The sequence below is a fragment of the Aotus nancymaae genome, unplaced genomic scaffold, assembly GCF_030222135.1.
Source record: "Aotus nancymaae isolate 86718 unplaced genomic scaffold, 86718_ANA_hifiasm-v0.15.2.pri h1tg000036l, whole genome shotgun sequence".
Lineage (NCBI taxonomy): Eukaryota > Metazoa > Chordata > Mammalia > Primates > Aotidae > Aotus > Aotus nancymaae.
The window spans coordinates 711221-738425 of record NW_026988450.1 but is presented as its reverse complement, the minus strand read 5'-3'; the positions used below and the strand labels follow the sequence as shown (position 1 = coordinate 738425).

Sequence of the window (27205 nt, the reverse complement as noted above, 5' to 3'; positions counted from 1 at the left end):
GACCTCAGGTGATCCACCCACCTTGGCCTCCCAAAGTGCTAGGATTACAGGCGTGAGCCACCGCACCCGGCCAGTGAAACCCCATCTGTACTAAAAATGCAAAAATTAGCCAGGCGTGGTGGCAGGCGCCTGCAATCCTAGCTTTTTGGGAGGCTGAGGCAGGAGAATCACTTGAACCCAGGAGACGGAGGTTGCAGTGAGTTAAGATCACACCACTGCACTCCAGCATGGGCAAGAGAGCAAGACCATGCCTTTAAAAAAAAAAAAAAAAAGAATAAAAGCAAACTTTTATGATATCATTAAAGGAATGTCTGAGTGAAGGGTATATGGAAATTACACTGTTCTTTTTTTTTTTTTTTTTTTGAAGACGGGGTTTCACCATGATGGCCAGGCTGGTCTTGAACTCCTGACCTCAGGTGATCCACCCACCTCAGCCTCCCTAAGCGCTAGGATTACAGGCATGAGCCACCATGCCCGGCCGGAAATTATACTGTTCTTGCAATTTTTTTTTTTTTGAGCCAGAGTTTCGCTCTTGTTAACCAGGCTGGAGTCCAGTGGTGTGATCTCAGCTCACCGCAACCTCCGCCTCCTGGGTTCAAGCAATTCTCCTGCCTCAGCCTGCTGAGTAGCTGGGACTACAGGCACGCGCCACCACGCCCAGCTAATTTTTGTATTTTTAGTAGAGACGGGGTTTCACCATGTTGACCAGGATGGTCTCGATCTCTTGACCTTGGGATCCACCCGCCTCGGCCTCCCAAAGTGCTGGGATTACAGGCGTGAGCCACCGCGCCCGGCCTTGTTCTTGCAACTTTTGTGTAAGTTTGAAATTACGGTGGCATTTTAAGGCTTCTTAGATTTAGTAAGCAACAGCAGTTTATTTATTTATTTATTTTATAAAAACCAGTCAAATTTAGCAGTGGGGAGTTGTATACCAACTTTAGTGACACTAATGTTAATAAGTTCTGATAACCCACTACCATCGGACCAGCCGCCAGCAGTTTTTTTTTTTTTTTTTGAGACGGAGTTTCGCTCTTGTTATCCAGGCTGGAGTGCAATGGCGCGATCTGGGCTCACCGCAAACTCCGCCTCCTGGGTTCAGGCAATTCTCCTGCCTCAGCCTCCTGAGTAGCTGGGACTACAGGCACGCGCCACCGTGCCCAGCTAATTTTTGTATTTTTAGTAGAGACGGGGGGGTTTCACCAACTTGACCAGGATGGTCTGGATCTCTTTACCTCATGATCCAGCCGCCTCGGCCTCCCAAAGTGCTGGGATTACAGGCATGAGCCACCGCGCCCGGCCAGCAGTTTTAAAAAGTATTTCCTAACTGATGTGCTGAGAGTCATTACATTCTAGGCTTCCTCATGCCTCTTCTTAGCCTGCACTCCTTTAGATGGAGAGATGGTTTTATCTATGATGGATGCTGAAGGAGAATGGCACATGGATTCTCCAATTAAATAAAGCAAGCCATTCTAATTAGCAAGACTAGATATCTTCCAGAGTCAATGTCTGAGGAAAAATTTCAAATGGAATGACATATTGTAGTCTAAAAATTGAAGAGAATTAAGCTGAGATTACATCATCTTAGTATGACTAATCCACACTGTCCTGACTTTTCACAGTAACAACTAAGATTTTTTGAGCATTTGTTGTGTTCCATCCACTGTTCAAAGCATTCCACGTTTTAGGCAAATGGTGAGTGGGATTTGAACCTGGGCAGTTTTGCTCCTGCACTCGGTATTTATAGTATCTTCCACCCAAAGCAGTGCTGTCAATCTTTTCTGACAGCAGTGATGTCAGGCATACCTGATGTGTGTGTTGGCTTCCACGAAATCATGAGGCATACCCTCTGGAAGGAACATTTATCAGAATTTATGGGGTATAACTGTTGTTCCTCTTATTCCTCCACTCCCCAGACTGATACTTCACTGTTTTCAAAAATGCCTTCTGACAACTTTTACACCTTCACCCTCCTTTTTTTTTTTGAGAGTCTCACTGTGTCATGCAGGCTGGAGTGTAGTGGTGTGATCTCTGCTTACTGCAACCTTTGCCTCCCAGGTTCAAGCAATTCTCCTGCCTCACCCTCTCAAGTAGCTGGGATTACAGGCACCTGCCACTGAGACGGGGTCATTTTTTTTGTATTTCTCTCTTTTTTTTATTATACTTTAAGTTCTGGGGTACATGTGCAGATCATGCAGGTTACACAGGTATACATGTGCCATGGTGGTGTGCTACATCCATCCCCCAACGTCATCTACATGAGGTGTTTCTCCTGTTCTCTCTCCCCAACATCCCCACACCCTGCTATCCCTCCCCTAGCTCCCCCACCCCCCCACAGGCCCCAGTGTGTGATGTTCCCCTCCCTGTGTCTGTGTTCTCATTGTTCAACATCCATTTATGAGAACATGCGGTGTTTGGTTTTCTGCTCGTGTCAGTTTGCCGAGAACGACAGTTTCCAGCTTCATCCATGACCCTGCAAAGAACATGAACTCACTTTTTTATGGCTGCATAGTATTCCATGGTGTATATGTTCCACATTCTCTTTATCCAGTCTATTATTGTGGGGCATTTGGATTGGTCCTAAGTCTTTGCTATTCTAAGTGTTTTTATAATGGAATGTTTTATAATCCTTTATATACCCAGTAATGGGATTGCTGGGTCAAATGGAATTCCTATTTCTAGACCCTTGAGGAATCGCCACACTGTCTTCCACAATGGTTGAACTAATTTACACTCCCAGCAACAGTGTAAAAGCGTTCCTATTTCTCCAGTCTCTCCAGCATGTTGTCTCCTGATTTTTTAATGATCGCCATTCTAACTGGTGTGAGATGGTATCTCGATGCGGTTTTGATTTGCATTTCTCTAATGACCAGTGAGGATGAGTCTTTTTCGTTTGTTTTCTGCATAAATGTCTTTTGACAAGTGTCTGTTCATAACCTTCGCCCGCTTTTTGATAGGGTTTTTTCTTTTCTTTGTAGATTCTGAATATTAGCCCTTTGTCAGATGGTTAGCTTGCAAAATTTTTTCCCATTCTGTTGGTTGGTGGTTCACTCTAATGATAGTTTCTTTTGCTGTGCAGAAGCTCTTTGGTTTAATTAGATCCCATGCCTATTTTGGCTTTTGTTGCCATTGTTTTTGGTGTTTGTTTCAGTAATGAAGTCCTTGCCTGCGCCTATGTCCTGAATGCTATTGCCTAGGTTTTCTTCTAGGCTTTTTATGGTGTTAGGTCTTATGTTTAAATCTTTAATCCATCTGGAGTTAATTTTTGTATAGGTGTAAGGAAGGGATCCAGTTTCTGCTTTCTGCATATGGCTAGCCAGTTCTCCCAGCACCACTTATTAAATAGGGGAATTCTTTCCCCACTCTTTTTTTGTATTTTTTTTTTTTTTTTTTTTTTAGTGGAGACAGGGTTTCACATCTTGGCCAGGCTGATCTTGAACTCCTGACCTCGTGATCCACTGCACCAGGCCCCCACCCTCCTTTCATGAGTTAATTAATTCTTTCTACCAACACGTTATAAGCATCTAGTGCCAAGCATGAGGCACTGCACTGACGGATATGACCATTTCTTCTCAAGAAACTTATGACCAGACTGGGTTTGGTGGCTCACGCCTGTAATCCCAGCACTTTGGGAGGCCGAGGCGGGCGAATCACGAGGTCCAGAAATTGAGACCATCCTGGCCAACATGGTGAAACCCCATCTCTACTAAAAATACAAATAGTCCCAGCTACTTGGCAGGCTGAGACAGGAGAATCGCTTGAACCCAGAAGGCAGAGGCTGCAGTGAGCCGAGATCACATCATGGCACTCCAGCCTGGGCAACAGATGGAGACTCTGTCAAAAAAAAAGGAAACTTATGACCAGTGGGCAGGCTATAGAGTTTACTAAATAACTATGCATTTTTAAGGCTGGGCGCAGTGGCTCATGCCTGTAATCTCAGCACTTTGGGAGGCTGAGGTGGGAGGATCATGAAGTCAGGAGTTCAAGATGAGCCTGACTAACATAGTGAAACCCCGTCTCTACTAAAAATACAAAAATTAGCTAGCCATGGTGGCTCGCATGTGTAATCCCAGCTACTCGGGAGGCTGAGACAGGAGAATTACTTGAACCTGGGAGGCGGAGGTTGTAGTGAGCTGAGATGTACCGCTGCACTCTAGCCTGAATGCCAGAGCGAGACTCCATCTCAAAAAACAAACAAATAAACAAAAAAAAAAAAAGAAAAAGAAAAGAGCAGCAACAAAAAAAACCTTACAATTTTTTTTTTTTTTTAGCTTTTAAGATATTTAATTCAGCATTCCACTACTTTATTATTATTTTTTTTGAGACGGAGTTTCACTCGTTACCCAGGCTGGAGTGCAATGGCGTGATCTCGGCTCACCGCAACCTCCGCCTCCTGGGTTCAAGCAATTCTCCTGCCTCAGCCTCCCGCCACTAACATTTTAATGCTATTTAAATATTCAATTAGAACTATCATTTTTTATAGCTACTTTATGAACAAATGTTGATTCTAAGTTATAAAAAAGGCCCAACACCTAAGATGTAAAGGTTTCAGGAATTCTTTACTGTAGTAGTATTTACACATAAGATTTCAGCCTATCATCATTTTATAAAGATGACTGCTCGGATTTAATTAATATTTAAAAAAAACAAGATCCATTATATTATGGTGAGTTTTTATTACCTATAAAATACTCATCACTACACATTTCCATAAATGTAGTGGTTAGTAAACCTTTTTCTTTCTTTTTTTTTTTTGTATTTTCAGTAGCGACGGGGTTTCACCATGTTGACCAGGATGGTCTCGATCTCTTGACCTCATGATCTACCTGCCTCAGCCTCCCAAAGTGCTGGGATTACAGGCTTGAGCCACCGTGTCCGGCACAGCTTTTTTCTTAATGAAAAATAATGCCAGATACCAAAATAAAAATAAAATGGCACTTGAAGAAAATAATTTCTACAGTATTTTTGAAAATTGGCATAGTATTTTTTTTTTTCCAAGATGGAGTCTCACTCTGTTACCCAGGCTGGAGTGCAGTGGCACAATCTCAGCTCATTTCAACCTCTGTCACCTGAGTTCAAGCGATTCTCCTGCCTCAGCCTTCCGAGTAGCTGGGATTACAGGCACCTGCCACCAAGCCTGGCTAATTTTTGTAGTTTTAGTAGAGACAGGGTTTCACCATGTTGGCCAGACTGGTCTTGAACTCCTGACCTCATGATCTACCTGCCTTGGCCTCCCAAAGTGCTGGGATTACAGGCATGAGCCACCATGCCTGGCCAGCATAGTTTTATTTATAATGTAAAAAATAAAATAAAACACAAGCTTCACTACAAATATTGAACCTAAGTTAGAAAATTTTTATGTAGCCAAACCATGACTTTAAACTCCATTTACACCGATGGCAGGTAACTGGGCTGCAGGCCGCACCCACGTGTGCAGCAAGCAGGACATGCAGGCAGCCTCGCTCACCAGGCTTCAGAGCAAGCGCACAGTCTTCCCAGTCACCGTCAGGAAGTCCTCATCTGCCAGGGCACGAAGTGCTTCTTCAAACATATCTTTGGTAATTGCCTGTGGAGAAGAGAAAGAAAATAAGTATTTCACACATTAAGTCCCTCCTTCACCTGTTAAGAGACATGGTAATTTTAAACTACCACCCAGAGTCTTCTCTTCTTATGGGTATCCACATGCCTTATACTCTAAAGCAGGAGTGGAGTGGTCAGTCAGATAGTCCGTATGGTACAGTTGGCATCTGTACAGTCCACGTTGTAACTATCAACTCTGCCCTCTCAGTGACAACACAGCCACGGAAAGTGAACTGGTGCTGAAAGCCTGCAGAGTTCTTCTCACTAAATAACTCACCTTACTTATTTACAAAAGGACACCTGAGTATTTCATACCTAAAACAAACTTATATTTGTAACAACTATGAAAAGGGCATAACAATTTTTTTTTTTAAGACAGAGCCTCGCTCTATCACCCAGGCTGGAGTGCAGTGGCGTGATCTCAGCTCACTGCAACCTCCACCTCCCGGGTTCAAGCAATTCTCCTGCCTCAGCCTCCTGAGTAGCTGGGGTAACAGGTGCCCGCCATCACGCCTGGCTAATTTTTGTATTTTTAGTAGAGACGGGGTTTCACCATATTGGTCAGGCTGGTCTCAAACTCCAGACCCCGTGATCTGCCCGCCTTGGCCTCCCAAAGTGCTGGGACTACAAGTGTGAGTCACCACGGCTGACCAACAATTTTTTTTTTTTTTTGGGGACAGAGTTTTGCTCTGTCGCCCAGGCTGGAGTGCAGTGGCGGGATCTTGGCTCACTGCAACCTCTGCCTCCCAGGTTCAAGCAATTCTCCTGCCTCAGCCACCTGAGTAGCTGGGATTTCAGGTGTGCACCACCATACCCAGCTAATTTTTGTATTTTTAGTAGAGATGGGTTTCACCATATTGGTCAGGCTGGTCTCAAACTCCTGGCTTCAAGTGATCCACCTGTTTCCGCTTCCAAAAGTGTTGGGATTACAGGTGTGAGCCACTGCGCCTGGCCGAAAAATTTAATTGTGATTATTTTTTGATGATGGGCTTATGGTTCATCTTCCTTTTCTTTATTCTTATCTATATTTATTTTTTAATAAATAAATAAAGGAAAAAAACCAAAAGCACAAGGAAAAAGAGAAAGCTCTATCAAACAAAAAATACATATAAACACTTACTATGTCAGATTGCCCCCGAATGTCTTCAAAAAGTTGCTGGTATTTTAGAGCTGGTATTTTGCCCTTAGATAAAATAAGCTTTTTCAATGCTTCTGCTAATTCTTCTTTCCGTTTACGAGAGGTGGCACTCATCCCTGATTTGAAAAGAAATCAATGAAAATATTATTGCTATGTTTCAAATTCTCAAAAATACTCCTTTGGTAGTATTGCCTGGAATGGTAAGGGGACAGGGCTGAGTACATTTGAAAGGAATGAGTTGTGACTGATTCCAAATGTTCTCTAAGCCACTAGTTGCCGCCTTCCAGGGAAACAGTCTACGTATTTATGCAGCGAGCAGATGCTGCTGATTAGGAAACACACAACTTCTCTAAAATGGGTTAACACAACTGGCCAGACAGCCAAGGGGACAATCTCCTTAAAACTATACACAGAACTCGGTATTAGTGAATATTTTTATTAAGAGATGATTAAGGGGCAACTTTCATCAGATTCTCAAAGGGGTCCTAATCCAAAGAAGGTTAAGAACTTTTGTTTCAAATGATTTAACTGTTAGCTTAAATCTAACATATGAACTACTCACATATTGAAATTATTTTCAAAAGCTTTTCCGTTCACTGAGAATAACGAACCTGTAGTAAGAATAGATATGTCCACGATGCCAGTCCGGGGGTCAGTTGCAGACTGCTTCAGAGCTTCCCGATGGAGGCGTTTGGCCTCTTCCACATCAATGGCTTCAACTTTGTTAGAAAATCTTACTTTAGCATGGGCTTCTGCTAAGCGGATTAATGATTCTAGCTGTCGAGGGTATGCAGAAACCATTCCACGGCTACTGCCAATCTTCCTCATATCTACATAAGCCTATTGTAGGTAGAAAAAGAAAAGCAAACGTCCTTGGTGATAACTTTAGTTTTGTGATTGAATTTTGAACACTCAGGCTTCCGTTAAATAAACTAAACTCGGATCTGGTCCTGGGCCCCAGAGCGCATCAGATGGTAAGTCTACAGAAATTTCTACAGAAATCCCATGTCCAGCGTGCAGTGGTGGGTGCACATATTCCAACTGGGAGACACTCGGGAAGACTTCTTGCAGAGGGTGGCATCTAACATAGCTTTAAAGAAGAGAAACGGGCATGGTGTGACAGAGGAAAGGGATGTGGCGTGTGGGGAGAGGAGCAGGCTCTGAGGACTCATAGGGCCAATCGGGGCCTGTCTGAGAAAAGTGCTCAGGGACGGTTATCCTGATCTACACCCCTGGCTAGGGGTACACTTGATGGGACACAAAAGTTGCTGGGAGAATGTTGCAAAGGTAAGTTGGATCAACTTCACATACAGGTGACACAGTCTTATTTCTTCATGAACCACCCCAAGACTATGACACAAAAAGTTACATAATGTCTGCAACTTTCATCTTAGCATTTTTGGGAGCTCAGTTAGGATATAAAGTTCATCAAAGCGCCAGGAACCTGTCTCTACTAAAAATACAAAAATTAGCTGGGAGTCACGGTGGGCACTTGTAATCCCAGCTACTTGGGAGGCTGAGGTAAGAGAATCGGTTGAACCCAGGAGGTGCAGGCTGCAGTGAGCCAAGATTGCGCCACTGCACTCCAGCCTGGGCAAAAGAGCCAGACTCTGTCTCAAAAACGAACAAACAAAAAACAGTATGTTATTAACAAAATAATTAATGTTTTCATAATTTTGTTTTTTTACCCATCAGCAGGAAAATAATTAATGTTTTAAAGGAGATGGCTGGGCAGTCATATTAATGCTGTGGGCTACAGGCACAGTAAGCCTTTTCTCAGCTGGGTTACCTCGATGAGAGCTTGGCTGGCTTCCTCACTTAGCCGTGGCATGATGGTGCTGTGCGCATAGGCAATGTAGTCCTTCAGGACCGCCATGTCCAGGAGCTCCTCCTCTGCCTGCTCCTCGCTCTGGTAGTACAGTGCGACCAGGTGGTGAGCCAGACGCCTGTCGTAGGCTTCGTCCTGAGGGTCCAGCATGAGGAAGATCAAGTCAAACCTAAGAAAACAAAGTAAAAATACTATTTTTTCAGCACTGGGAGGCCGAGGCGGGTGGATCACCTGAGGTCAGGAGTTCAAGACCAACCTGGCCAACATGGTGAAACCCTGTCTCTACTAAAAACACAAAAATTAGCAGTGTGCCTATAATCCCAGCTTTTCAGGAGGCTGAAGCAGGAGAATCACTTAAACTTGAGAGGTGGAGGTTGCAGTGAGCCAAGATTGCGTCACTGCACTCTAGCCTGGGCGACAGAGGGAGTCTGTCTCAAAAAAACAAAACAAAACAAAAAAAACTGTTTTCCTAGTTGAGACACCAATACACCAACAAACAATGTATTAAAAGACCGCTCGAGCAGCGCAGACGTGCAGTGAACGTGGACCCCGCGAGTGCCCCCAGGGAGAAGCGCCTTTGCCTGGTGCGGAAAGAGCCTTTGTGTCCATCCATTCAACCCACTCACCCTGTGCTGTCCCTTAGGTCTGCCCAGGGAACGACTAGGGACCAATCAGATGAGTCAAGGGAAGACTTACTTTCCTTAGGGAAAGGTTACTATAATTTTGACGATGGAGTTTTTTTTTTCTTTTTTTTTTTGAGACGAAGTCTCACTCTGTAGCCCAAGCTAGACTGCAGTGGAGTCCTCTCAGCTCACCGCAACCTCTGTCCCCTGGGCCCAAACAATTCTTGGGCTTCCTCAGCCTCCTGAGTAGCTGGGACCACAGGTGCCTGCCACCACACTTGGCTCATTTTTTTTTTTCAAATGGACCATACTGCCCAGGGTGGACTCAAACTCCTGAGCTCAGACGATCCACCCACCTCGGCCTCCCAAAGTGCTGGGATTACAGGCGTGAGCTCCCGCACCTGAACGACGATGAAAAGATTTGAACGAAAGCACATTCGACTATTTTTTTTGGGAAAAAAACTATTAAAAATACAAAAATTAGCCAGGTGTGGTGGTGCACACCTATAATCCCAGCTAGTTGGAAGGCTGAGGCGGGAGAATTGCTTGAACCCAGGAGGTGGAGGTTGCATGAGCCCAGCGCGTGTACTCCAGCCTGGGCGACAGAGAGACTCCGTCTCAAAAAAAAAAAGCAAGTAATTAAAACCTAAAATCCACTTATGAGATATGTCCAATATTTGCAGTGGGGCTGAAAGTGAAGATTATGTGACTACTCTTTAATGAATCTAACTTTTCAGAGCCTCATCTACTGTACAGAGTTGTTCTCTGTCGATTCTCAGCGGTGGCTTTAGGACTAAGGGTGGTGAGTGACAGCCATGTGAAAACGGCATGGGATTGAGATACCCCAACTGGTTCAAAAACAAATGAGAGCACACATCATCCTTGCCTCGAAAACCCTTGACCAACCAAATTTGAAACATCTTGATAAGAGTGAAGAGTTTTCATTAGCAGTTGCCAAATCTTAGTAGCTCCTTTTCAATCTCATCCTGAATATTACACAAATGAACAAAATAAAAATGTTTTAATACCTTGATAATAAAGTGTGAGGTAGCTGGATGTTTTCAATGGTTGTTTTTTTAGGATTCCACTGAGACTCAATGGGATTTGCTGCTGCCAGGACAGAGGTGCGTGCATTGAGCTGACAGATGATCCCAGCCTATCAGAGAAAACAGTGCAGTTAGAAGCCTCTCTCTGACACCAGCAAGAACAAGCACTGCCTTTGCCTGACCACCTATTAAACCCATATTCCCTCCGCTGTGTTTCTATGGCCTGAGCCAAGTTGCCTTCACTGACTTCAGCAGTTCACCTGGATAAGCCCTGTCCTCAGGTTGATGTCAAGGACTGAGTTTAGATGAGTGCGTGCTATGCCCACGTTTTTCTCAGAAAGCAAGCCCCTTGCAAGAGCTTTGGGACAAACTCAAGTTCTTTGAACATGACATCAGTGGGTTAGTAGAGTAAAAAAGACAAAACTTGATACCCTGTAGAAGATATGTAGAGATTTAGCTGAAATATGATGTGAAAAGCACTTATCGATCTCCCCAAGTTAGAACCAAAGTAGCACAGCACAGTTCCAGACACCGTCTTTCAAGGATCCACACATTTAAAACATGTCCGCGTTGACAGTGGAGAAGGCGACTTACCTTCGCAATGGACAGAGTCTGCTGTTCCATGACTTCATGCAATACGGATCTTGTACTTTCATTCATCTTGTCGAACTCATCGATACAGCAGATGCCGTTGTCACTCAGGACAAGGGCGCCTGTCTGCAGGACCAGCTGCCTCGTCTCAGGGTCTTTCATTACGTACGCAGTGAGGCCAACTGCACTGGAGCCCTTCCCAGACGTGTACTGGCCCCTGGGGACCAGGTTGAACACGTACTGCAGCAACTGGGACTTGCTGGTACCAGGGTCGCCACACAGCAAGATGTTGATCTCAGCCCGAAATTTGCCCCTTCCTGTGTGACTAAAATCCTTCCTTGTCCCACCAAAGAGCTGAAGCAAGATTCCCTAAAAAATTCAAACACACAGACATGTCTGAACATTCATGTTCTGCACAGTAACTGGGATGTAGTTTAAACTTTACAGATACTTTTCTCTTACAAAGAACTACGATTGAGAAGTCATCGGAAAGCATAAAAAGGCTTGTGAAAGTGCTTGATACGCTCTAAGTGATCACAGACCAATTTATTCATCAGCACCTATCAGTGCGCCAGAATGGTGGCCACGCAAGTCCCTACTCTGACACTGTGTGGCCTCTTCTGTTTAGAAACCTAAGCTCAGAGCAGAGATGAGGACAGACAGTGCTGTGATTCTCTTCAACCAATGGCACGTCAGGATGCCTGCACCTGCTCTAACAGGCCATAACTCATGTCCTTTATGGAGGAAGGCTCAAGGGGTAGAATGGATGTATATACTATTTGATCCCAAGGAACTGTAAATCCCAACGCCTTGTTTAAAATCCAGTTACCTTCTTTATGTCTTCATGTTCATAAATGCTTGGAGCCAAGGCTGAAGCAAGCCTCTCATAAATGTCTGGTTTCCTGGAAAGTTCCTTCAGCAATTCCACACGTTTCTCTGAAAAAAGTTTCTGTTCTGCTTCTTCATCGAGGCCATGCAGACGTTTTGCATCCGTTTTCCGATAATGAATGACATCAATGTGGGTTTTGTAGACAGACTTCACATTACTCACTCTCGGATTGACTCGAATAGGCACTGCTCGATAGATGCCTGAGGGCACAACCAGGAGATGCACTTTTACCTTCCCATGTCTTCCTCCGCGTGGCTCAGCAACCAGCGTAGGCAACAGATGCACTAGGGTGAAGCACTGCACTGCGCTGGCCCTGGAGGAGGTGAGCTCCACCATCTCCTCCATGACCCTCCCAAGCCCAGGACTCAGTCCCACATTGCAAAGCTCCCGCCCCCTCTGAGCAAGTTGGGAAAGGGCAGCAAGAAAGGGACAAACTCGAAAGAACCCAGATTGGCTGGGCGTGGTGGCTCACGCCTGTAATCCCAACACTTTGGGAGGCTGAGGTGGGTGGATCACCTGAGGTCGGGAGATTGAGACCAGCCTGGCCAACATGGTGAAATCCCGTCTCTGCTAAAAATACAAAATTAGCCTGGTGTGGTGGCACATGCCTGCAATCCCAGCTACTTGGGAGGCTAAGGCAGGAGAATCACTTGAGCCCGGGAGGCGGAGGTTGTGGTGAGCTGAGATCACACCATTGTACTTCAGCCTGGGCAATAAGAGCAAAACTCCATCTTAAAAAAAAAAAAAAGGAGACTTTGGGAGGCCGAGGTGGCTGGATCACGAGGTCAAGAGATCGAGACCATCCCGGTTAACATGGTGAAACCCCGTCTCTACTAAAAATACAAAAAATTAGCTGGGCATGGTGGCGCGTGCCTGCGATCCCAGCTACTCAGGAGGCTGAGGCAGGAGAATTGCCTGAACCCAGGAGGCGGAGGTTGCGGTGAGCTGAGATTGCGCCATTGCACTCCAGCCTGGGTAACAAGAGCAAACCTCCGTCTCAAAAAAAAAAAAAAAAAAGAACCCAGGTTTCTGCAAATGATAGACCCGAGGTTGTGTTCATCTTGGTCTACTCGTCAGCAGTGTTCTGGGGCAGCTGCAGCTCTGTGAGCACGCCCGCAGGCACACAGTCGCTCTCAGGGTGAAATGGACCTGCTGTGCTTCTAGCTCCATGCTGGGTTCATTGTGTGTTCAATAAGCAGTATTTTTACTTCCCTAAATTGAGTGTACAGAATCTGCCTAGCACTTACCTGACTGCAACAAAATGCTAAAATCCTCCAGCCACTGAGACTAGACTAGGTCCCCGCCTCCTGCCCCACAAAAGCATGCCAATCACATCCTCCTAGAAGCCAGGCTCCCCACACGGAAAAGTCTCATCTGATCTTCATCTTTTCTGGATTTCAAATCAGAAGGCTTGGACTTCAGGATGATTCCGGCAGCTTTTGGAGAAAGTCTGACCCTTCCCCCTTACAGCTATCTCAACGCAATGGCACCGAGTGCTGTCCTTTTTTATTTAGTGGGTCAGCGTAATTCTTGTTTAACACAACACACCAGTTTACACACATTCTTAGAACACACACTACTCTTCACTCCAATACAGGCTAGGGATGGACGATTATGTTTAAAGAGGCCCGTGATGATCTCACAGAACAGCATCGATACTTACATCTACACAGCACTTTCCACAGCCCCTTGGCCCCAGACAACTCGCACACGTGTATCATCACATTAACTCCACTTTGTAGGTTAGAACACTAAAATATTGGACTAAATACTCTTCTGAAGGTTACAGCGTGGCAGGACTGGAAATGGCGCATGTCATTTACTAAAGACTACACATTCTTTCAAATTCTCCATGACTACAAGTACTTTTACAACTGGATTGCTAGTGACAACCGCAGGACTTTACACTGGGGAAGAAACGGGGAGCACTGCCTCATTGAAAACAAGAGCTGATGTATGGCGTGCCCCAAGCCCTCTGCTCAGGACCAGATCCAGGCACTCCCTGCCCATCAATGAAGAGCTATGCTGCCATCAACACTCCCTTGCCCCCAGCCAAAATCCATTGTTCCTCTACAGAATCAGAAAGATTGCCACACTCAGGTGGTGGTGTGCTAACAGCACTCTCATGGCAGCAAGAAGGGACCCGGGTCCTGGGTCATCATTTACTGTGGCGTCTGAGCTACCGCACCAGCCTGTGTGCCCCTGAACCTCATGTGCTTTTGCACATGGAAACAAGGTGCTCTGACCTGTTCTTCTCCGTAATAAACAAATGTTAACCCTTGGCTGTACGTTTGGGAAACAAGTAAAAATTGCTTAAAACTCCAGCCTGTGGGCCGGGCGTGGTGGCTCACGCCTGTAATCCCAGCACTTAGGGAGGCCAAGGTGGGTGGATCATGAGGTCAGGAGTTGAAGACCGCCCTGGCTAACACGGTGAAACCCTGCCTCTACTAAAAATACAAAAAATTAGCCGGCCGTGGTGGTGTGCACCTGTAGTCCCAGCTACTCTGGGAAGCTGATGTAGGAGAATCTCCTGAATCCAGGAGGCAGAGGTTGCAGTGAGCCAAGATTGCACCACTGCACTCCAGCCTGGCAACAGAACAAGATTCAGTCTCAAAAAAATGAAAAAACAAACCAGCCCACCTCCAAGAGCACACGACTGCACTCCAGCCCGGTGGCAAAGTGAGACTCTGTCTCGAAAAAACAAATAAAAACTCCAGCACTGGTGATACTTCTCTGAGCTGCTGGCATAACTCAAAACTCTACCCATTCCAGCCATCTGAGGCTGCTCTCTCATGATGTGAACAGTATGGACTGAAGACACACACAACTCCAGGACACTGAGATAGCAAGAGGCGAGTGACCTCACGAACCACGAGCTCCAACATTCAAGTTCAGGAAGAACTGAACAATTTCATACTGCTGGGCCGTGGGACTCAGTTAAAAAGGTGGCAGATGAAGTGGGGATGTATCCCACAGTCTCAAAGACATGTAGTGACAACAGGAGGCAGAACTTGCCCATCCCAATGAAGCTGGGATTGAACCCAGTGACTCACTGAAGTGCAGCACTGAAAGCAAGACACGTGCTCACATGCTGGCAGAAACCTACACTCTTACCTGTAACATTCACTCTGTCCCCAGGCTGAACCTTGTCAACGAGATCATTGTGAGCAAACAGGATGACGGTGTGTGGTGTCTGCCCTGCAGGCATGTCTTCCGGAGACTCCTGAAGCTTGATCTGAAGAGCAAGAGAACATGTGGGCCACAGAGAGTGCAGGGGGACAAAATCTGCGTGTGTTTGTACTGCTTTGTACTATATTTGCCACACCTTCTCTTGCAATCCCTGTTTTTGCCATGTAAGTCTACAACGTGTATCTCTGCATGAATGTTTGTGCATGTTTCTCGTTATTTAAGAAGTTACTTCTAGATCTCCTGGGTGAAGCGGCACACTTTTTTTCTATTTTATCTCAGCTTACTGCAACCTCCGCCTCCTGGGTTCAAGCGACTCTCTTGCCTCCGCCTCCCGAGTAGCTGGGATTATAGGAATGTGCCACCACACCCAGCTAATTTTGTATTTTTAGTAGAGACAGGTTTTTTCCATGTTGGTCAGGCTGGTCTTGAACCCCTGACCTCAGATGATCCGCCTGCCTCAGCCTCCCAAGGTGCTGGGATTACAGGTATGAGCCACCACGCCCAGCCACTGCACACACTCTTAAGACTCACTGTCAGATTCACCTGTGCACCTCACAAACCCTGCCTGTGTCCACTCAGCTAACAGGTGTCTGTGGTGCACCTGGCTTGTGCCAGAGCCCATTCTATGTGTCAGGAACTCCAAAGTGAACAAAGTTCCCTCCCTCATGGAGTGGAGGGGCGGGGCCGGCGGTACAGATAACACACAGAAAAGTGAGCACATAACATCTGACCGTGGCAAATACAGCAAACAGCACAAAACAGGAAGGAATGCAGGGAGCTGCAGTGGGGGTGGAGGAAGGCCTTCACAAACCAGGTGCCCCTGGAGAGGCCTAAGGATGCTGGGCTTTTCTCTAAGCCACTTTGGGGGCCTTGCAGGATTCTGAGAATAGGAGGCCATGTGCCTGCCCTTCTGTGTCCAGTTCTCTGTACCATGCAACATTAAGGCAACTGTGCACACATCGTCACTGAAAACTCAAATCCTGTCCTCCCACATCAACTTTACAGTTACAATCAGGATAAATATGCAATTTTCTACCTTCCCCTCACTTATTTCTGTATCATTTTAATAACTTCATCTTAAATTTCATGAACAGAGAGGAAAAAGATCAAACTTTTTTTTTTTTAAGACGGAGTTTCGCTTGTTACCCAGGCTGGAGTGCAATGGCATGATCTGGGCTCACCGCAACCTCCGCCTCCTGGGTTCAGGCAATTCTCCTGCCTCAGCCTCCTGAGTAGCTGGGATTACAGGCACGCGCCACCATGCCCAGCTAATTTTTTGTATTTTTAGTAGAGACGGGGTTTCACCATGTTGACCAGGATGGTCTTGATCTCTTGACCTCGTGATCCATCCAACCTCGGCCTCCCAAAGTGCTGGGATTACAGGCGTGAGCCACCGCGCCCGGCCAAACTTCTTTTTTTTTTTTTTAAGACAGGGTTTCCCCATATCGGTCAGGGGGGTCTTGAACTCCCGACCTCAGGTGATCCGCCCGCCTTGGCCTCCAAAGTGCTTGGATTATAGGCATGAGCCACCACGCCCGGCCAAGATCAAACTTCTTAGACAACAAAATTTGTGAAAAAAATTCAGAAAAATTCCTCCATCCTTCACTGATGGAAAAGCTGCAGAATGACATCTAACCAAGTCTTCTGATCTCAAATGTTTAACGTTTACAGTAGAAAGAGGTTTTCTTTCATGAAAATATGGCGTTTCTGACAATGGACATGCTACTAGCAACAGCACAGGGACAGTGCCCCGAAGCAGGGGCTTTGTGTGCTCTGTGTATTCAGCCCACAGGCCACCAACAAAACCCACATGACCAGAGAGGGATGGAGCTGGATGACATTCGGGAAGCAAGGCTCAGGGTCCAAGTGACAAGTTAAAGTGGCCTTTTGAGCATACAGACAGAGGAAGAACAGAGGGAAAGCATAGCCCGGGGGGCCAGCGTGGCTGCGCACCATCTGCTTGTCGGAGAAGAGGGAGCGGTTGTGGATGAGTGCCATGCTGTGAGTGGTGTGGCAGCGCCCGCACACACTGGGCTCTGCAATGCGGCCGCGGTCCATCTCCACCCGTGTCGTGTGGGCGCACACTTGGCACTGGAAGAAGGCCTCCTGCATCTCGGGAATCAGCTGGGATGTCCTGATCACCATGCCACTGATGGTGATGAGCTGGTCAATATCTGTGAGGGGAGAGAGATCAGCACACAGGACCTGAGGTGAAGAGGTCCAGGAATGGCTGGGATCACAGGCAGGCACTAGGTGCCCGTAAGTCTGCCTAGGGTGCCCTTTCTGTGTCGTCTTCTTCAGGGTACATCTTCAGGAGACTCTCAAGCCCAGCGGATCTCTGGCTCTTTCTTCCTCAGGGCCCCTGTCCAGCACGCATCCCCTGCTCCCTTCTCGTCTGCCTACCCTGCTCTCTGCCTCCCGCCTCACTTACCCAGCACCCTGTATGTCATCCTGCTGTCTCAGGGAAAAAGTCAGATGGTATGGACTGAGTCCTGACCCTAACTTCTCTATGTACATCGTCTCCTCTATAGAATAGGGTGATATCAGCACCTACCTCAGAGCTGAGGACTGAATGAGTCAGTGTACCTCAAGCCTAGTAAGAGCACCTGGCAGAGAAAAAGCCTTCTGTACTTCATAATCATGACTGTCCACACAGGAGGACCCCTTAGATGGTGTGATCTTTCACTCTTGCTTGTTCCCTTTATGATTTGAACCTTCCCTGACCTACAACTTTTCCCCTTTGAAGGTCGTACTGCCCCAACCAATTTCCCCTGCTGGTTTCAGACGAGCTACCCTGTATTGGTCTGTGGTTAGCCATTGTTAGCCATAAACATCACCCTATCCTTCCACTGATTCATGAGACCTCTACAATTTGGTTGTTTTTGAGATGGGGTCTTAACCTGCTGCCCAGGCTGGAGTGCAGTGGTACAATCATGGCTCACTGCAGGCTCAAGCAAGCCTGTCACCTCAGCCTCCCAAAGTGCTAGTATTACATGCGTGAGCCACTGTGCTTGGCTAATTTCTTCTTAATTTTCATTTTTTTAAAGAGATGGAGTCTATGTCACACAAGGTGACCTCAAACTCCTGGCCTCAAGTGATCCTCAAGTCTTTAAAATCTATTTTTTTTTTGGAGACACTCTGTCACCCAGGCTGAAGTGCAATTGTGATCTTGGCTCACTGCAACCTCCGCCTCCCAGATTTAAGCACTTCTCTTGCCTCAGCCTCCCAAGAGTAGCTGGGACTCTAGGGGCATGCCACCATGCCCTGCTAATTTTTGTATTTTTGGTAAAGGGGTTTCACCATGTTGGCCAGGCTGGTCTCAAACTCCTGATCTCAAGTGATCCACCTCCCTCAGCCTCCCAAAGTGCTAGGATTACAAGTGTCAGCCACTGAGTCTGGCCTTAGAATCGAATTCTATCTTCCTTCCACATATTTACAATTCCTTCCTGCCTCCCTCACCACTAATCTTTTACTTTAAAATGCAATTTGGTAACTTTTGAAATCAGTTGAATACTTGGCAATTTCTTGACTTCTACACTACGATAATCTCCAATCTCACTCAGGCAATCTTTGTGTAACAATGCCTTGCCTCTGAAAGTTTAAACGCACCCCTCTTACCCAACCAAACAGCGCTCTACCTCCTCCCATGTTCCCAGCATCAAGATGTCAGGAGCCAGTTTCTTAAGAGAAAAAAACTATTCCTCCTCATGTTCACTGGCTATATCACCATGTTACTGACTTTTTGTGCCCTTAGCACATTTTATTTAGAGATATTTATTACTTTTTAACAGCTTTCATAGTTCAATCTTCATATGTGGCAAATCTATTTGTCCTGTACTTTCACTCCTATGGCCACTAAATAGGTTACAGCTTAATGCCCCATGTTTCAGCTATTGTCCAAGTATACTAGCAGAACTTCAATATGCCTTGCACATTAGAACCCCCACAAACTTCAACAGTGGCAAAATCTTTTGCCTCTAAAGGAACTAACAGCTCCTTATTTACTATGGAATAAAAACCTAGATTCTTTTTGTTTTTATGAGACAGGGTCTCGCTCTATTGCCCAGGTTGGTCTTGAATTCCTGGCCTCAAGTGATCCTCCTGCCTTGGCCTCCCAAAGTGCTACGATTACAGGCATGAGCCCCCATGCCCAGCCAAGTCCTCTCTCTTATAGGAGAAACTTCAGTTAAATTTAAAAAGTATAGCAGATTCATAAGTATATAGGATAACTGAATCTGCATTATTTTGTCAATTTATAATCCGTCACCTTGACTACCACCACCAATGACTTCTTTCATAGTTTCTTGATAAAACAAGGCTATTTTCATGCAAGGCATTTTCCTTCCACAAAAGTAATCCTATGAAATAGATTACCTTCTGGATTCAGGTTTCTCATATTCTTAGTCTTCAATGCGTTGAACGGTCTTACTTGAATCTGATGTTCTAAGATTGAGTCAGGGTAACGGTCAAAGAAGATCTCATTGACAGCCATGTCAAAAGTTGGAATAACTTCCTGTAAAATAAATTATCAAGATGCCAGGATGTATTTTTATTCATATTTCAGTGTCAAATACAATATGTTAGAGTAGCAAAGCATAAAAACAAGACAACATGGCATGCCCCCAAATGCTACCCTACAGAATCATTCACATGCTGTTTTCAAATTTAGGTATACTCAACTATCTACCTCTGCACACTCTCATTTGGTTTAATTTGACAATTTACACAAAAGTGCCTTCTCAACCAGGCATGGTGGCTCACACCTGTAATCCCAACACTTCGGGAGGCCAAGGCAAGTAGATCATTTTTTTTTTTCCTTTTGAGACAGAGTTTCGCTCTTGTTACCCAGGCTGGAGTGCAATGGTGTGATCTCGGCTCACTGCAACCTCCGCCTCCTGGGTTCAAGCAATTCTCCTGCCTCAGCCTCCTGAGTAGCTGGGATTACAGGCACGCGCCATCATGCCCAGCTAATTTTTGTATTTTTAGTAGAGACGGGGTTTCACCTTGTTGACCAGGATGGTCTCGATCTCTTGACCTCGTGATCCACCCGCCTCGGCCTCCCAAAGTGCTGGGATTATAGGCGTGAACCACCGCGCCCGGCGCAAGTAGATCATTTGAGGTCAGGAGTTTGTGACCAGCCTGGCCAACGTGGTAAAACCCCATCTCTACTAAAAATACAAAAATTAGCTGAGCGTGGTAGTGTGTCTGTAATCCCAGCTACTCAGGAGGCTGAGGCAGGAGAATCACTTGAACCTGGGAGGCGAAGGTTACAGTGAGCCAAGATCACGCTACCACACTCCAGTTTGTGCGACAGAGTAAGACCCTGTCTTTAAAAAAAGAAAAAGAAAAGTGCCTTCTTGATGTACATTGGCATATTTTAAGCTTTCTATTAGAAGAAAATATTTTTATGTCATATTTTCATTATCTTTCCCCCATAATGAAATGATACCAAAGTAAGCTAAATCCTATTTATTCAAATTTAACATACACTTCCCATTTTACAGATGAGGAAACAGCTTTTGGTTGGCTAAGGAACTCGGCCAAGGTTATGCAGCTAGTAATCAGCAAAACTGGGACTAAAAAACCAAGTCTGCTTTCCTCCAAAGCCTACACCCAGAGTCAACAGAGCTGATATTTCATTAATAAAAACGAATCCGAGGGTTAGAAGTAAGTCTACAGTACAATAAATATATTTTAAAGCAGGAAGTATGCAATGCGCTTAAAATATTTCCACTTAAGACAACTTACTTCATGAAACCCAAGAAGCTATCAGTTGTAAGCTTCACAATTTTTCTAGAGAAACGCTGCCAGTTAAACCATAACCTGTCATTGATAATAATACAAAATTCACTTTCAGAAGCATTAAAATGTGGGAAAAAAAAAAAAAGTTCATCTTAAAAGGAAATGATGGTTTTCTTTTTCTTTTTTTTTTTTTTGAGACAGTCTCACTTTATTGCCCAGGCTGGAGAACAGTGGTGCCGTCTCAGCTCACTGCAACCTTCACCTCCTGGGTTCAAGTGATTCTTCTGCTTCAGCCTCTCGAGTAGCTGGGACTACAGGCACCCAGCACCATGCCCCGCTAATTTCTGTATTTTCAGTAGAGATAGGGTTTCACTATGTTTGTCAGGCTGGTCTGTAACTCCCAACCTCAAGTGATCCACTTGTCTCGGCCCCCCAGAGCGCTGGAATTATAAGTGTAAGCCACTCTACCCGGCCAAAGGAGGTGATATGTGGTTTTTCTTACAGTGTTTGTGCATACTTTCTTCATTACTGAGGAATTTCTGTTATCTGGAAACATTATTTCTAGACAGTTACTAAAATTCATCAAGGTCAAAGTCAAATTCTTACCTGTGGGTAAGAGATGAGCTGTCTGTACATATTTTTGTCAAATGATTTGATGTGTTCACAGTTTACATTTAAAAATGGCTCGCCAATAACATTAATCTGTAAGATAAAAATGAACAAGTTATATTTTGCTAATGTAATCATTTTAAAACACATAACTGGAATTTAAAGAGCATTTGATTACCTCCCCAAGTCGTTGCATATATATAGGTTCAGTAATATCTATGCCAACATTTTCTTCTTCTTTAGCCAGAGGATCAATAAAACGCCGAAGAAATCTCTTCAAGTGAAGAGAAAAAATATTAGGCATATAGCATTTGGGAACAAGCAACTATTAAAAACACACAAAGTTATGAGTATGTCACTATCAGGAGACACTAATAAGTAACATTTTTTCTTCCTTTTTCTTTTTTAAATTTTAATTTAGAGATGAAGTCTCACTATACCAGTCAGGCCGCTATCAAAAACTCCTGGCTTCAAGTGATCCTCCCACCTTGGCCTCCCAAAGTGCTGGGATTATAGGTGTGAGCCACGACAGTAGCTCTTCTTAAACATCAGAAAGACATTAGTAATTCTAGGCCGCCTACAAACCTGCCCCTGGTCATATGGCTACTTAGACATAGGTTACAAACACCACTGTCTCCGAACATTTTCAGAGCCCAAACAAGAATTTCAATACATACAGCTCACCTGAAAATTTTCTTTGCATGCTGCCACATTTACATCTGTTCCCCAAATCACAAGCTTTTGGCCTAAAGACTGCTCACTTGCCACCATATCTTCTGCTGCTGCCTACACAAAAAACATGACAGAACCATGACAATGAAGTTACCCACGTGATATCTGCCATAAGATGGTTTCAGGAGACTGCATACCTACCCCGTCAGACTGCAGATCCACTTGCAGGCCCTTCTGTGCAGAGCCCAAGTCAGGCCTCTGTCTCACAGGTGTGCCTCTAACACCACTTCTTGGGGTTCCCTCTACCCGCGAGCTGGGAGTGCCATATGTTAGTGGCGAACTAACATCAAAGTCAAGAGGGATAGCTATAAAAACAAAATTAGGAGGTTTACAAGGAAATTCTGGTGGCATGTTAAACCTTCAACTTACAGAATGTTGTCTGTTGATCTTTATCATCTAATCTCATCGCAACAGCAAACTGAATTATTTATTGCAACCTGCGGTGGTTGAAATTCTGAGCACTATTAAATGTCATAGTAAAAAAAGCACAAGAAAAGCTGCTTCCTCTACTCACTAAGCCCTAAAACTACTATTCCCTGAGCTTTGTTCTCCAGGTCCTGTGGTTCAGAACATGCTCAGGCAGGTGCAGAGGGGATGCTTTAGGTATCATGACAACCACTGTTACCAAACTAGTAAACCTGAGCAGGTGAAGCATCAGCTGTGCATCAGGCACCCAGCATAACCTAGATCTTCAGACACGCACCTGAAGAATGCATTTGGGGAGGGCTGGAAAATAACGGGTCCTGCGCGGCAGGGCTCTGCAGGTCTGCTCCAGGCGAGGTAGGCATCGGCTGCAGCTCCCCAGTGGAGGTGGAATCCTCGCCTCTGCGTCTCTGAGAGGGAGATGACCTGGCATCCTCACTTCGAGCTTGTGTCACACAAAACAGAAAAGACGGTCATGAGCTTTCAGATCCGGCCTTCCTGGATTTGTCGGTCCTTTGGGGCACTACGGACCCACCACTGAACCAAACCAAACAGGGACACATGGGTCATCAGCACCCAGGCCAGGACTGCTGTGTCTGTGCGCACCACGGGGCAGCGCCCGGCCCGCGCACCCACCCAGCGCTGCCAGCTGCGGCGGGAAGGGCGGAGGGGCCGCGCCAGGGGCCGTGGAGGGCCGGGCTAGAGGGACTCACGCGTCTGAGCGGGGGTGGCTCTGCCACGCCGGCTGCCGCGGCGGCTCGGGGTCGACGCAGGGGATGACATGGTGCTCGGGGTACCTGCACGATAAGGATAAGGTCGCGCCGCGCCAGCCGCCCGGCTTCCCCGCCCGGCCCCGCCGCGCGGACGGCTCTGCCGGCCCCGCGCCACGCCCTCCCCGCCGGCGCGCGGTTACCGGTAAAAAGCGGCCGCTTGCAGATGCTCGGAGGGCTCCGGGAACACCTGGAGGGTCGAGCTCCCAAACCGCGAGACCGAGTTCCCGCCGGCGGCAAGATTTTCTCCGCCCCTGGCGGCGCCTCACCAATCACAGCGACGCTGGTGCGTGGCTCCGCCTCCGGGAGGCGCCACTGCACACCGGTAGGGGGGACACTGTAGCTTCCTTTGGCGCCCGTGCGGAAGCCAGATGCAGGCCTCGCTCAGGTCCCCCTCGGTCCAGATGGTCTGACCCCCGCGCTGCGGCGTTTTCGCGGGAAATCTGGGTCCGACAGCACCAGTTCTCGGGGGTGTGTTCCTCTAGTGTTGGCTGGGGAGCATGTGCCTCTTTATCCCTTAAGCGTTTTTGACTAATAAGGACATTACAGATGCATTTGTCACTTTTAAAAAATTAAAAAAAAAAAACCAACTAAGGACGGGGGGGATGGTCTCATTATGTTGCCCAGGCTGGCCTCGAACTCCAGCGATCCTTCCGCCTCAGCTTCCTAAAGTGTTGGGACTGCAGGCGGGCACCACCGCGGCCGGACGCGTTTGTCACATTTTATCGAGGAATAAACTTGGAGTTCTTGACCCAGGCCCCTTGCTTGTTTTATCTGCCTCTGGTATTTATTTAGTCAACTCCAACACCAAGTAGCCACCCCATCTACTTCCGCAGGTCACACCGATGGACGGCGTTTCTCCTGAGGTTTCGTGGTTGATACGGACCAAAGAGACGTAGCTCCAGGCCGGGGCCCTCCCGCAGGGGTCCCTGGGAAAGTTCCTGCCGCCGCACTCCATAGCCCCGCCCCCGCGCAGGGGCATTTCCGGGTCCGGGCTGAGCGGGCGCACGCGCGGGAGCGGGACTCGGCGTCATGGCGGGCTCCGGAGCCGGTGTGCGTTGCTCCCTGCTGCGGCTGCAGGAGACCTTGACCGCCGCGGACCGCTGCGGTGCTGCCCTTGCCGGTCATCAGCTGATCCGCGGCCTGGGGCAGGAATGCGTGCTGAGCGGCAGCCCCGCGTTGCTGGGTGGGTACCGGCCAGAGCTGGGCCGCGGGTGGGTCCTGGCTTCACGAGTCGTTCTGGGGCTGGGCAGCCCGGCGCTTCTTTCTGCTTAGATGACGGTATTTTGAAGTACAGCGTTTAGGTTCTTGGGGGAATTTCTGTGTATAAAAAGTGATTTGTCATACTGCTTTTTTCCCACTATTATTAGAGGAAAGATATTTTAAAACCAGAGTAGGTGAAAACGACTCGTAATTTGGCAATCATTGCTATGCAGAGTGGGGGGAGGGCCAGAGTAAGAGTGTGTGTGTGTGTGTGTGTGTTTGTGCGTGCGTGCGCGCGCGTGTGTGTGATGGAGTCTAGCTCTGTCGCCAGGCTGGAGTGCAATGGCGCGATTTCAATTCACTGCAACCTCCGCCTCCTGAGTAGTTGGGATTATAGGCGCGCGCCACCACCCCCGGCTAATTTTTTTGTATTTTTAGTAGAGATGTGGTTTCACCATGCTGGTCAGGCGGTCTCGAACTCCTGATCTCGTGATCCAACAGCCTCTACCTCCCAAAGTGCTGGGATTACAGGCGTGAGCCACCGCGCCCGGCCAAGAGAAAGTATTTGCTTTCACCTGAATCTCGACTAATTCCCAACAGTACCTTTTCCAAACCCTTATATTTGCTTTTCCTACTTTGAGAATAATTGAAAAAATATCATTGAAGTCTTTTAATTTAGCAATGCCTGGGTGGGAACTTTTTCCCCTTTGTAGTAAAAGTGCCTCTTTTCGGCATTTTAAAAATTCAGGTATTTCATTGTGTAGAAACTCCTATAATTCCTTCTTTAAAACACGAGTGTGCAGACCTCTTCTGGATGTTGTGCCCAGAACACCATCTCACCAAAAGTTAGGTGAGATTTTCTGCCGGAGAGGCTAGTACTGAATATGGTGTGGGAATCACATAAGCAGTTTAAACAAGATAGTGTATGTGCCCGGGTGCTGTGGCTTATGCTGTAATCCTAGCACTTTGGGAGGCCGAGGCGGGCGAATCACCTGAGGTCAGGAGTTTGAGACCAGCCTGACCAGTATGGTGAAACCTCGTTTCTATTAAAAATCCAAAACTTAGCCGGGCACGGTGGCGTGAGCCTGTAGTTCTAGCTACTCGAGAGGCTGAGACAGGAAAATGGCTTGAACCCAGGTGATGGAGGTTGCAGTGAGTCCATATCGTGCCACTGCACTCCAGCCTGGGCGGCAAGACTGTCTCAAAAAGATGCTATATATATGTATCTTACATATTCTATGTGTTGTCAAGAATATGTTAACAATGGGGAAATATCAAACAAAAAACTAACATTGTATAATTACTTTCTCTTCTCAGGGTTTCAAATTTATAATTCATTTTTGTTTGTTTAGCAACTTGTTTTTAAAGCACTTCCAAGCATACCTTCCATTTATGACATCTTCTTTCTTTTTTATTTTTTTATTTTTTGAGTTGGAGTTTTGATCTTGTTGCCCAGGCTGGAGTGCAATAGCGCGATCTTGGCTTGCCGCAACCTCCGCCTCCTGGGTTCAAGCGATGCTCCTGCCTCAGCCTCCCAAGTAACTGGAATTACAGGCATGTGCCACCACGCTTGGCAAATTTTCTATTTTTAGTAGAGACGGGTTTCTCCGTGTTGGTCAGGCTGATCTGGAACTCCCGACCTCAGGTGATCCACCCACCTCAGCCTCCCAAAGTACTGGGATTCCAGGCACTGCACCCGGCTAACGTATCTCCTTTTGAGAAATTCCAGGGGAAGTGTATTAGTTCCTTATTGCTGCTGTAACAATTACCACAGACTTAGTGGTTTAAAACAGCATAGATCTGTTACTCACATTTCCCATTGTAAGAGGGATTCTGTAAGTCAGAATTCCACACAGGTCTCAGGAAGCTAGAACCAAAGTACCACCAGGCAGGGCTGCTTTCTTTCTGAAGGCTCCTGGGAGGATCTGTTGCCTTATTCATTCAGGTTGTAGGATTGAGGTCCCTGACATTCCATACTTTTTGAAGCTGTCCCTTTCCTTGGATCACAGCTCCCTTCCCTCCATCTTCAAAGCCAGCAACAGCATGTCAAGTACCCCTAACCAGAGGTTTGGAATCTTCTGATTTCCCACCTTCTTGTCTCTGTGACCCACTCTTCTTTATCTTCTTACCTTTTTTTTTCCTTACGACTAAGCAGGTTCTCATTATCTTCTTACTTTTAAGGGCCTGTGTGATTACATTGGACCCTCTGGATAATCCACTATGATTTCCCCATTTTAAGGTCAGCTGATTAGCTACCTTAATTCCGTCTGCAAGCTTAATTTCCTTTTGCCATGCACAGTTAACATATTCACAAGGTGTGACCCCAGGAATTGGGATGCAGGGCCATTATTCTGCCTACTGTATGCCTGTAGAACATTGTCTAGAATTTTTTGCTTTCCTTGTTTTTTTTTTGTTTTGTTTTTGATATGGAGTTTCGCTCTTGTTACCCAGGCTGGAGTGCAATGGCGTGATCTCGGCTCACTGCAGCCTCCGCCTCCTGGGTTCAGGCAATTCTCCTGCCTCAGCCTCCTGAGTAGCTGGGATTACAGGCACGCGCCACCATGCCTAACTAATTTTTTGTATTAGTAGAGACGGGGTTTCACTGCTTTCCTTGTTTTAATACAGCAACCTTGGGTAAGTGTTTTATATTTTTAAGGCTGTGCCCTGAAAATCTGTGCAACCCCCTTAGGAGTAGTTTTACATGATGCTCTTGGCACTCTCTTAACTTAATTACTTGTTTTTTTGAACAGCATTACAGACATCTTTAGTTTTTTCCAGAGATTTTGGTTTGCTTGTATTTGTCCGAAAGTCACTCAACAGTATTGAAGTAAGTTGACAGTTTTTG

The 27205-nt window shown here is 46.4% G+C and overlaps 2 protein-coding genes across 5 annotated transcripts in view; one reads left to right on the top strand and one right to left on the bottom strand.

Moving 5' to 3' along the window:
• Positions 1 to 2343: 2343 nt before the first annotated feature.
• On the bottom strand, positions 2344 to 23403 carry MCM4 (minichromosome maintenance complex component 4). Of its 3 annotated transcripts, none has more exons than XM_064384165.1 (18): positions 23301 to 23382; positions 23101 to 23184; positions 22668 to 22832; positions 22106 to 22269; positions 21917 to 22018; positions 21411 to 21506; positions 21230 to 21325; positions 19256 to 19394; positions 16835 to 17055; positions 14807 to 14927; positions 11633 to 11892; positions 10807 to 11172; positions 10195 to 10322; positions 8505 to 8712; positions 7327 to 7555; positions 6698 to 6831; positions 5465 to 5563; positions 2344 to 3831 (listed from the first exon to the last, which is right to left on the bottom strand). In XM_064384165.1, exons 2-17 carry the CDS (start codon positions 23168 to 23170, stop codon positions 5471 to 5473), a joined length of 2592 nt encoding a protein of 863 aa, XP_064240235.1. In that variant the 5' UTR covers positions 23171 to 23184; positions 23301 to 23382; the 3' UTR covers positions 2344 to 3831; positions 5465 to 5470. The 3 variants fall into 3 exon arrangements, with proteins under 3 accessions (XP_064240235.1, XP_064240236.1, XP_064240237.1); XM_064384166.1 differs by having other exon boundaries at positions 2344 to 2470; XM_064384167.1 differs by lacking the exon at positions 2344 to 3831 and having other exon boundaries at positions 5332 to 5563; positions 23301 to 23403.
• A 786-nt stretch (positions 23404 to 24189) lies between these two features.
• The window catches only part of PRKDC (protein kinase, DNA-activated, catalytic subunit), a 184532-nt gene continuing 181516 nt past the window's right edge, over positions 24190 to 27205 (top strand). For both annotated transcript variants that reach the window (XM_064384164.1, XM_064384163.1), the window contains exons 1-2: positions 24190 to 24343; positions 27111 to 27187. In XM_064384164.1, the coding sequence (XP_064240234.1) occupies positions 24190 to 24343; positions 27111 to 27187 (231 nt within the window). The remainder of the gene's footprint in view (positions 24344 to 27110; positions 27188 to 27205) is intronic.